This window comes from Perca flavescens, chromosome 3, assembly GCF_004354835.1.
Source record: "Perca flavescens isolate YP-PL-M2 chromosome 3, PFLA_1.0, whole genome shotgun sequence".
Lineage (NCBI taxonomy): Eukaryota > Metazoa > Chordata > Actinopteri > Perciformes > Percidae > Perca > Perca flavescens.
The window spans coordinates 16,827,428-16,839,818 of NC_041333.1; the positions used below are offsets into that span (position 1 = coordinate 16,827,428).

The window sequence follows — 12,391 nt, forward strand, 5'->3', positions numbered from 1 at the left end:
CCAAATATTTGTAAACAAATTTTAGGCTTTCAAAAATGCCTCCTTATTAGTTACATAAGCATTGTATCTAGAAGAAGTTAATCAGAAAAACTGCTATGAATTTTGGATTGTATTTTTCTAGGCCAGTTTAGGCCACCTATTCATGTTAACACATTGTACAGTATATGGCAGCATCTCTGTCTAGTCTATCCAACATTATTCAGTTAATATTGTTTAAAGGCATATTGTAATTTTGTGACACATCTGGTCTAGCTTCTGTTCCAATGGCTTTTGTGGTCCAGTTTTTTGTACTTTTCCATAGACAATTTCTCTCTCCGTTCTGAAAAGCTGAAACATGATACTGCAATTTTCTGTCCATATTTTAGGCTTAATGTAGGTATACTACTGTACGCCGACTGCACCATCATTTTACAAAGATTAGATAATGAATGATAGGGATCGTGCACCTATGTTTTAGACAAGTACAGTAGTAGATATCCATTTAGCTTAAAATAGAATATGCACAGATGACTACAGAGTCACATTTCAGCTTTTCAGAAAGATGATGACAAAAGACAAATACACCTAGCCTGGAGCCTATCTATATTGACACATACATAACATACTGTAGTCAAAATGATGGTAAGATCTAAGAACTTTGAATTAAACAATTCCAATATAAAATCATACTCACATTATTTTTGATCAATCATTTATATTCCTTATCATTGATACAATATCTATCCATGAAACTGAGATGGTAATTTTAAACATAACACACCTATATGTCTGCGTCCCATGAGGACTCCCTCTTCTCTAGCTTTTAGTGTATTGTTGGTGAGAAAGAGCCTGGTCAGAGAAGGGGTCACTGTCGCCAGCGTCCACTGAAATGCGATAGGGTTAAAGTTACATAGCCATTGATCACTGCCCCGCCACGCTGGCCTAATGGACAGGGACGCTGCCCGGGGCATCACTGAGAACACCATCACTGTGTTGTTCTCTGCCACGGGACAAATACAATATGGACATGAACTTTGTTTTGTCCAGCCAACAGAGGATGGTGGTTGGGGGAACGAAGAAACGATATGAATATGGGGCAGATAAGGTTAAACAAACAGTGAGGATAATTGCTCTTTTTGTTTGTTTGTGTGTGTGTTCATGTATTCTTCGTCCCTACACTGCGTAGTATGAATAATGATTTAAATGGGGTCAGATTACATTGGAGACGTTCACCTCTATCTGACACTAGTGGTATTGCGTAGCTGCCATTAATGTCCAATTTTCAATAAAAACAGAAATAGAATACAGACCGATAAGGGTAACACACCATCCAGCTTCACACCCGACCACATAATTACCCCAATGGGCTGTGGTGAGGGATCATATCCTGGCGCGCACCGGGGGGTCAGTGGCGATAAGCTTCAGCCCGGCTCCCAACATGCAGCATAATTACTCTATTGATAATTCACCAGGAAAACTGTCCCAGCCAGTTGCAGAGCTCCGATTTAATGGATTGGACTGTGAAACGAGGGAATGGAGGGAGGAGGCTGCGAGGGGGCAGCACGTGTGTGTGTGTGAGGGAGTTTCTACGTGTGGGCAACCAGCAAGGGCCTTTTATTAGAAATGAAAATATGTTTAGGCCATAGGGGGACCCATTTTCCCTGGAGATAATAAGGCCAATAAAATGTAAAGCAGGGGAAGGGCTTGGCATGGGGTCCAACTGTGGCTGTTTATCTGTGTGTGTCCTGCGTTAGCCCATTTATCCCCAGCCCAAATTAGCTAATCATTCTCCAAGGGGAAGGACTTGGTCAGGAAATTGACATTTAGCAGCATAGGCTCACTCTATTAACTACAGTAAATTTAATTTGCTGCACACCCCAGAAGTGGGCTGTTTGAGAGAAAAGAGAGAGAGAGAGAGAGAGAGAGAGAATTGGAGAGAGAGAGAGAAAGAGAATTAGAGAGAGAGAATTAGAGAGAGAGAGAGAAAGAAAGAGAGAGAGAGAATTGCATCTGCTGCTGCTTCTGGCCACAATTTGCTTGGCTGTAAATATAAGACTTTGGTTTGGAACACTGCAACTCTGTTGTATTTCCCCTCATGTACTGTTGATTACAAACATACGCAGGCATTGTCAACACATAGATTTGCTCATTCCAAGGTCTGTTTGGGCCAATGATGGATTATCTCGCATGGAGACTCCAACCCCAAAAAATGCCAATGTTTTTCTTTTGCTTTTTTCGGTTAGCTGTGATTCTCTGAAAAGCCTAATCGTAGCTCCAGCAAACACTGTATTAGACATGCTAAATCAAATGTCCTGTGACTGATGACTGCTTTCACCTCTGCCTCTGAATCAAAGGTTTCATAATAATTATTTGTGATCATAACTCCAGGGTGTCTGCTTTAGTATCTGTTCTGCAGAATGCAATGAGACTTGCTTATGTGGGCAAAGTTATACATGCAGGAAAAAAAGAGTAGTGCTGTAGTCAATACTGCAGTATTATTGTTACTAGAGCTGAAGTGATTAGTTGATTAATCAATTAGTCTGACTCTGCAGCTATTTTGATAATTAATTAATCAATGAAGTCATTTTCTTTTAAAGTTAAAAATGTACAGGTTTTGATTAGAGCTGCAACGATTAGGTGGTTAATCGTTTAGTACTTTGACAGAAAATGAATCGGCAAATATTTTGATAATCGTTTAACCTTTCACTATTTTCTGACATTTTAAGGTTAACGAAAAATAATTATTAGTTGCAGCTCAATATTTGACTTTCTTAAATGTAAAAATGTGACAGTTGAATATATTTTGGGTTTGGACAAAAGGAGAAATTTGGAGACGGCAGGCTTCACATTTTTCCTCTATTTTCTGCACTTTTGTTGAATGATTAATTGTGAAAATCTGCAGATTAATCAGTAATGAAAATCGTCGCAAGTTATAGCATTGATTGTAAACGTGAAACTAAACTTTCTAAAAGTTTCTTGTTTACTGTAATCATAGTATGTGCTAAATATATGGTGATGTTTTAATGATATTGGTCATTGTTTGTCCTTTGCTTATAAAATAGGTGTATTTACTGCAGATTGCAATTCTGCGGTTTTGAAAAATAGAACTTATTTATATAACTATATATTTTTTTTCAAAGAGAGTATCTTTTTTCGAGACCTTGAACTACTGCAGCTACTCTGCAGTGATCAGGATCCGTCCGGCCTAATTGATTGCAACAGTTGTCAGAGTGTTGTCTGTTAGGATGGTGACAGGCGTCTGAAGAAAATGATTAGTTTTCTGTCGGGAGAGAGACAGCTCTGGATGTCCCAAACTGCAAACTAATAAAGGGGGGGAAGCAATAAAGCTCGTGGACAGCAGGTTTGACTGTTTTTATAGACAAATCAATAAAATGATAGATGATGGAAAATAACGGCATCTCAGCTGCCGATTTCTACTGGGGTTTCAAATCATGGTCCTACACACACACACACACACACACACACACACACACACACACACACACACACACACACACACACACACACGCACAAGCAAGCAGAATATGTAGGACGGACTTAATTTAGGGATTGACACATAAATAAGCGGTGATGTTGTGGTCATTTTGTGTCCCTGTGTGTATGGCACCATTTTGAGGCATGAGTTACACTTTCAATTCTCTTTTTGATGATGTTTAAATGATGTGTGTGTGTGTGTGTGTGTGTGTGTGTGTGTGTGTGTGTGTTAATGTTTGTGTGTCATAACTAACAAAGTAAATCTCCTGCTGTTAATCTTTTTGAGACCAGAGGGCCAGTGTCAGGATCAATACCGAGGACAGGCCTTCCTCTGAGCCCGCCTCTAATTGGCTCAATTTCTTGTGTGTGTGTGTGTGTCTGTGTGTCTCTCTCATGGTGTATGTGATTGTCCATCCACTGAAGGATGAATTTGTCCAAAATGTTATCCTAGTGAGTTTTATTTTAAGTTCTGTTAACCGATGTGAACGTAAACATGTTTCTATGTGTTAAAGTAAAGCCACCACCTCCAGAAAGTTGGTCTATAACCTTGAAGTCTGAAGTCTTGTAACATTGTCTGTTGAACAAATATCCAAATATGTTGAAAGCAAAAAACACTTCTTTTCAGGAGATTTAAGCAGCAATAAAAAGGTATATGCTTACATAAAGAAAGGAATACATGTTGCTTGTTTTACTAGATATTTACTTTTACTTGAGTTGAACGCACTAGCATTAGCTGTTTGTTGCATATTTTGACTAATTTACAGTACAGTCTTAAATCTTACAGGGAGAAATGCAACATTGAAGACCCATACATTTTGTAAACAAGCAATGAACTTAATCAACTGTACTGCAATGCATCCATAAGTTGCGTTTCCCTCAGTGGGATCTAGGGTTGCAAAATTACGGGAATTTTCAAAGTTGGAAACTTTCCATGGGAATTAATGGGAATAAACTGGATATTTTTAATATTTCTTGTTATAATACTGTTAGTCTATACGTTACGGCGATTAGCTCCGGAGTGAGTACCGACTCTAGAGTCATAGTGAGAGAAACAAAGTGTCTCCCCTGTTCTTTCTGACCACGGTGGGAAATCCGGAGCAGGAAAAGTTAACCCTCTCCTTGATTTCATGTTGTTTTTGGAGAAGGAAAACCAGGAAATAAGTCGGGAGAAACGCAACGCTACCAAGCCACAGCCGAGCGACGTGCGTCGCCGCGATGTGTAGTTACATTTCTCGAGAGGTGCACGTCCGGCTACGGCGTAAGGTCCGGCGTAGATGCGCAGGGGTCTGAGTCTACGCCGGACCCTGTGCCGTCGATTCTACGCACAATTATATAAAGGCCTTTAGCCTACTACAGGGCTATTGAGGCCACACCCACTGTACAGATCATTTCTAGAATCCAACATTCTACAGCACATTGACGCTGATTGAAGGCAGTACTGCATTTGAGCCCAAGGACTACATCCAGGACTATACCTGTCTGCTTATTACAAAACCAAATGTTTATATATTAGGTTTGTATAAGATGGAGTTTGTATGAATTACCCAACATTTCCAGTTCATTCTTGTAAATTCCCATTATTCCCATTAACTCCAATCATTTCCATTAATTCCCATGAAAGTTTCCAAATTGGAATGTTTCCAAATTCCCCAGCTAAACTTTCCATGCAAAATTTCCGCCCCTTTGCAACCCTAGCGGGATCACACTTTATTTCTTCGCTACTCCTATCTCTGTTTCTTATCACTGTTGCCATACACATGTATAACTGACAGCAAAGTGAAACATTGTCAGCTACATTTACAGGGAGCAATTAAAAGGCATTCTGTGAAATACAGGCAATAACTAACTGAAGTAGAAGTAGACAAGGAAAAAAGTGGATATAACTTAATAATAAAGACTTAGGACAGGTTGGGACATTGTGGGGAAAAAACTACCAGCATCTCACTTCTTATTCATTGAGGAAAAAAAAGACATTAGTTTGTTTTATTGTCAATGGTTAAACAGCTTCAAACCATGTCTTGTCTTTTATCTCTTCCAGGTCTCATTCTCGCCACCGGCGGTCTCGCAGTAAGAGTGGCAGCCGCAGCCGACGAGGGACCCAAAGCCACAAAAGGAGCAGCAGCCGCAGTCGCAGGAGGAGCCACAGCCGAGAGCGGAACCGAAGCCGCCGCAAGGGCCGCGACCGGGAGAAGGAGAGGGACAGAGGAAGAGACAGAGACAAAGTCAGAGAGAAGGACAAGAGTAAAGACAAGGCAGCCAAAAAAGGGTAAGTGACAAATGACTTTGATACATGTACAGGTAGACACAAACACACCAAACAAGTGTTGGGTTAGCCCAGCTCAATCTAAACTGTAGGCTCCACGTGAGGGCAGAATATTTTGGTCAGTATAATATATACTTAAATATGGAGCTTAGTCTCAGCTTCTCCATTTGTCCATCCATCACTTGATCCTTCCATCCATCAATCCATCGTTCCTTTTCTTCCTCCATTTCCCTTCGCAATCAAGCCACAGGCTACACTGGCCTTGTAATGGGATATAATTCCCTCTTGTAAGAGAAGATATCATGGGGATATAAGAATAGATGGTAGGTAGGAGTGCTGCATAGATTCAGTTTTTAGATAATGTTTTGGTCACCAGATGATGTCTGATGTCTTTAACTCCACTTTTCACCCAGCTGCAATAAGTCTAGAAACATAACAACATCATATGCATCTTTGATGTCTTTGGTGATAAAAAAAACCAATAAACGAGAGCACCTTATTGAGGTGAGAAGTGTTGGCAAATAACATCTTAACTTGCAACTGTATGTCCTCTAAAGGCTGTTATACACACTAGAATACAAGTTCAGAGTAGTGGATCTTTAAACAGTGGTATACTCCACTACAGGTCTAACTACCTTAGAGGCCTCTCTTTGCCTCTACCAGAATAGCACCCTCAATCCCTCCCCAGCGCGGTGTGCTCTAATGTAATTTAAGGCCACTGTAATATGACTGGTACCCAGTTGTTGTCTGTCATAGTGAATGGCGCAGATGTGTGTCAGACAATGGATCCCATGAGCGGTGCAGACCAGCTGCTGTTGCAATACATCAATTTAAGAGATTTCAGCTCCCCAGATATCAAAACACACGGTGCAGTCTATGTTTTGCCCTTGTCAGTTAACAGATAACTTAAGTACGTAGATTGAAAAGTGTATGTTATAATGCACACCCAAAGGTCGATCCAGGTATTGATTAAACTTGTCTAAAAGGCAATATTTATTTATAGGCTCTTCATTGGATTTTCTAACAGAAGTATGCAGTAGTAGTCAAATTGCAATTTAGGATGTATTCTTGATACAACCGTGCAATCAGAAGATGAAACGTATCACTGTAGCAACGGTTGTAACTAGGGCTGGACAATTTTTTTTTTTTTTTATCCTGATTAATCGCTGAATTTCTATAGTTAATCGCATGTTTTATCACATGATTAAAATTCTATTATTTTGCATTTCAGAACAGTTTTTTAAGTACGTATTAACAATGGAAAGCAATTCTTACCAGTGTATCTCTATTGGGAATCAAATGAATGCAAAGAAAGTGACTTTATGAACTTGATTTTAAGATTTGTATTTGTTAATTATTTATTTATTTACTGTAAACAAAATGTGTGAATCTAGTTACGCATTTTAATCTAGAGTCAATATTAAATGGGTTGGGTATTGTTTGGTTTGGATACCGGTGCTAAAGCGGTACTTTTAAAACGGTCCCGGTGCCTGAACCAATGCTTTTTAAGAAAGTAAAAAAAAAAGAAGGGTACTAAACAACAGTTGGCGACATTAAAGAACGGCTTGTTTATTGCTAAGGCCATATGGTCAAAATTAAATGATTTAATAATAATGTAATAATTATAACAATAACTTCTTTCAGTAGTAAATAGCTGTTGAACGACAAAAACAACCACCAGATGGGAAATGGGCATTTAACAAGAACTTTGAATGCACCACGAGGCTGAACGCACCGTCTGTTTTTTTCCGACAACGGCAGCTCGGAATCCTCTACAGTGAAATACAGACACCCTTTACACTGTTTAGCGTTAGCTGTCAGCATTGTAACTGTGTTTAATCCAGCTACTAGCCTAGCGGTAGGCTAACGTTAGCTGCTGTCGAGTGTAGTGTTAACTAGCGTCACGTGCAGCGATGTTTCTGTTGCCTGTAACGTCTGTTTCAGAGTATCAGAGAGAACCGCAGGCATATCAGTGGCACCGGAATGAGGCACCGAAATCCGCGTTGCTATTCCTGCAGCAGCAGGATGTGTTACGAGGTATGGCAAAGTGCGGCAAAGGGTCAAAATAGTAGCCTGTTAGGCACGACGCAAAGCCGAGTGAAGTGAAAGTTTTTTCTGGAAACTGTGTGTGTGCTATATCTCATTAAGTGAAGTAAATGCTAATTATTGAGAAAATGCATCTCTGACAGTGAATCTTAACTGAGATTTTTTATTTAACACAACTCATTTAATGTATTTAACAAGTACTATGCACAGATATAACGGAGGAAAACTTGCACATGATTAGAAATAAGGGTTAAGCGTTGACATATTATTCAAGCTGTGGTTTCTTGTTTATTTAGAATTACACAATTTTTATATGGTCTTTCAAATAATGAATCATAAGTTCAGTGTACTTGTTAGCGGAAGCAAGTGTTGATAATAAAAAGCCTTATCCTTTTAAATACAATTTCCATATATTTAGCACTAGTTTTTTTTATCCTAATTGAGGCTTTATTGGTCATCAATGAAGACCGTGGGGCTCAAGATTTCTCTGTGAACAGAACAACAACAGACATTTGCTTTTAATTTAGTTGAAGCTATTACATATTGCCTTTCTTAGATCTGTATCAGGAAAACAAATAAAGCTAACAGTGAAATGTAAGGCCAGCAGACTATATCTATTTTCTTATTAAGGCTTCAATATCCTTCAGCATCGATAGGAATCTCTTCCTTTATCTCTGACCCCGCTTTAGCTAGTCTGTGTGTGTGTGTGTGTGTGTGTGTGTGTGTGTGTGTGTGTGTGTGTGTGTGTGTGTGTGTGCGCGTGTGTGCGCGTGCGCGCTTGCATTTCCACCTGTTGTAGCGTTAATATATTTCAAACTGTCTATCCTCCTATCTGGCCTTCCAATTTACTGAAACCTGTGGAGGTTTGATGTTGGAATAATTCTGACTAAACCATATGGTGCTGACCTGCCAACATACCAGGTGATATATACTGCATATATATTTATATGATCCTAGTTAACCCACGATAATTTGCAAATTAATCACAATTTCTTTTTGGTCTGTTCTAAATTTACTTTTAAGTTTTTAATGCTCAAGATCGTATTTGAGACTTGTCTACTCCATTGGTATCTCAGTTCACATCGACCGTACAAGCAAATAGCTTTAGTCTTGTGAAGAGAACCGTCTGGAAGGGCTTTGAAACTCAACTTGCCATTCAAAAGACCCTTTTATTTATCCATTTCTGCTCAAGAGGCTGCGTTCGTGGATGTATTATAAGACCTGTAAGACCCGCTCCTGTTCCACCATCTCGTCTCTGCTGCATGCAGTTTGTGGTTAATTTTAAATTGGTGTATATTTTGTGACATGATGAAAGATAATTTTTCCACTTTTGACTTTAAATTGTCAGCATCCTCACACTTACAGTAAAATGAATGAGTAACATTTAAATTACGTTGGTCTATCTGTGGACCTTGATATGATGTTACTATGAGCGTCCAAAAGCTGCCTGACATGGATGTTCCTGTTATTCCCCAGATGCTCCCACAGAAGTCTTTAGCAGAAGAAAGGCAAAGGCAGGTGTTTCAGGAATATGTAAAACGAGGCTTTCTGCACTGTATCCTGTCTATGACAAGTCACATTTTCTTTTTTCTGTCTTTCCCATTATCATTCTTCTACTCTTAATGGTGATGGGGGTAGGGTCTTTATGTAAGCCCCTGATCCTCACACACACACACACACACACACACACACACACACACACCCACACACACACACACACACACACACACACACACACAGTAACACTACAACCTCATTTACATCCAGGTTGCCTTGCTGGGTGTAAGGAGAGGAGTAAAGCAGTGCGATGTTGACGGCGGGGTGGAGAAGAGGCTCAGGAGCTTTATAGTGTCTGTCAGGATGAAAGAGGGGCCCCTCAGAGCAGCACCCTGACACTGACTCTGTGTGTGCACGCTTGTGCGCGGTGTTGTCGTCATTAAACATTTAACACTCCTCTAGTATGACAGCAGGCAACTTGGTGCACCAGCAGCATGTTTTCATGCAAAATTTATTGAAAAAGACTAGCTGCTGTTAAGAGATCTTGTTCACCGGTGGCAAAGGGTAAGTGGGTGATTGTGTGTGTCTGTGTCTGTCTGTGTGTGTGTGTGTGTGTGTGTCCAGACTAGTGTACAGTGTCAGTAGGTCAGCTTTGCTCTGTCTAATCCTCTGGCTTCGTATTTACAGAGTAAACATAAAGAGAGAGTAAACACGTAAAGAATTTAGCCCTGTAACACTTTGTTTGTGTTTTTCTTTCTTTTTTTCCTTGATCAAATTCTCAGCAAGGTATTATGTGTATTGTACATTCAGAATAGAGTTAAATATATTCATGTGGCTCCCAACCTTTTTTTTTTTTTTTTTTTTTTTTTTTTATGATATTTTTGGGGCTTTTCCCTTTTATTGTGTAGTGCAGCAAAGGGCCGCAGGTCTGATTCGAACCCGCACCGCTGCAGGACGCAGCCTACACGGGGGCGAACGCTCTTACTGGGTGAGCTAGTGCCGCCCCACTCCCAACCTTTTTACGTCTGACATACCCCCACAGAGCACAAGTACGCCTTCATCAGCACCACCCGTCATGTTTCAAATATGTTCATTTTAATTGATGTGCTGGATGAAACTGGATTTCATTTAACACAATTATTTATGCAAATGTAGTTACAAATATTTTTTGTTTGGTTACGTTTGCAACTTTAACCATTTCTTCATTAGTTTTAGGGATCTATTTTTATTTCTCTGCTCGCTTGCTAATTCATTTTCATGCCATCTTAATTGCAGTATTTGGTGTTAATGTGTTACAACTGACACAGGTTGGTGGGAAACTGAGGAGTGCTGCAGTTAATTGGTTATAGTAACAATACATTTAGCCTACTTAAGGTCAGCCTCACACACAATTTATAATCCAATTTATTTATAATCCTATTTGTTTTCCCCCAAAACCCAAATATGTAGCTTCTATAAAACATCCAGGTTATTATGATTTAAATTTTTTCTAATTAGATGAGCTACTCAACAATCTTTCCATGTGCCCCTTGGGATTCACTTAAATATACTAGGGACAAATTACAAAGATATGCAAAATAGCTTTGGTTCTCTGCATGGAAGTGGACCCGATCTTTCTCTTAACTCTGTTTGGCCTGAGTCAGGTCCGGTTTCATTTCATTCGTTTTTTTTTTCTTCCCTAAATCAGAGCAGGATAAAAAAAAAGTGTGTTGTCTTGACAAGTGCACATCTGCCCCCAGGCAGATAATTGAGAAAAGTATAATTTGAATGTAACCGCATTCTTCACCTGATGTTCAGACCCAATTCCCACCTGTAATTAATGAGCAGAAATGCAGAATGTACAGTTACACAACGGTTCCTCCACAGAAAGTTTTAATTTCAAGTCACTGTCTTAAAAGGTTTTGGCATAATCAAGATGCAGAGGTTCAGGCTTTGATCAGGCTTGAGGGAATGTAGTTAGGATGAAGCAAAGTCCAGGCCTAGTGTTTTTGCTGATTATGTTAATGCTCACTCTTTTCCATTTCCATGTCCGTCACCCTCCTCAAACACCACTCGTTCGTCAAAAGAATTTGTCTGCTTTCAAGAGAAGTCTTCACCCTTTCCTATGGCAGTGTCGATCTCTTTGCTTTCCTCTGTAACCGATCACCAAGGTAGTGGAAGAACGTGGGCTGGCTGCCTTACTCCACATCCTCAATCAGAGAGGTCTGTCCAATTAGGCTGAACTCCTTGTCTGTGCTGGGTCACGGGAGTACTGTTGGTCCATCTGACTCAATTTCATGTCATATGAGTGTGAAATGGGCAGAGGGTGGGCAGCGGAGGCACAGAGGGCAGTGTGGAGACCTCTCATGGCATCAGAGAGCTGTCTTTTCCCTGTGCATGTAAAACTAGAGTTAGTATAATGAGCTTAGGGTTAAAGAAATGAGATGACTGCCTCCCTTTCATTGGAGCCTGGTTTGATGTCTTTGTCTGTGAAAGAATTATTATAGAGTTTTTCTCTGCTAGCAAGGGGGAGCACTTCAACAGCATCCATTGTTCACACCTTTAAAATAACTTATTTTATGAGGGTGGAGTTTCCTTTTGTCCATATAGCCGTCCCCACCAACCCGCCCATTCCCATCTCTCTCTGTGAATGTGATTGTTTAGTAATTCCTCACATTACTGTGTTTTCCCCTGACAAGCTAAACAGAACCCAGCATCACCACAGGGGTCCCGGCAGGACCCGCAGGCCTCAGTTTGGCTAGCTTTGCTTCATCGCTCAGCCTTAACCTCTGGAAGCCTAGAGGCTGTGAGGCAGAGAGAAAATAAAACAAGACCCTCGACACAAGCATACACACATTCACGCTCACTGCTGTTGATTTTCTCTCCCTCCTTGCCTCACTCTGAGGAAATGATTGTCTGCTTCTTTGCCTCTGTTGAACATCTATCAGCTCATTAGTGTTGGTAATACACAGAGAAAGTAAGTGTGTTTGTGTTTGCGCTTATGTAGCCCCTGCCTGCGGCATCCTCTCAGCCTCCTGGGAGTGTGTGTATGGGTGGTGTGGATGGGACCACTGCCGTGTGTGTGTGTGTGTGTGTGTGTGTGTGTGTGTGTGTGTGTTTGTCTGCATTCTT

At 40.3% G+C, this 12,391-nt stretch overlaps 1 protein-coding gene across 8 annotated transcripts in view; it reads left to right on the top strand.

Annotated features, from left to right (window-relative positions):
• The window catches only part of rsrc1 (arginine/serine-rich coiled-coil 1), a 129,824-nt gene that overhangs the window by 19,205 nt on the left and 98,228 nt on the right, over positions 1-12,391 (top strand). For all 8 annotated transcript variants that reach the window (XM_028573498.1, XM_028573496.1, XM_028573494.1 and 5 more), the window contains exon 4: positions 5,513-5,740. In XM_028573498.1, the coding sequence (XP_028429299.1) occupies positions 5,513-5,740 (228 nt within the window). The remainder of the gene's footprint in view (positions 1-5,512; positions 5,741-12,391) is intronic.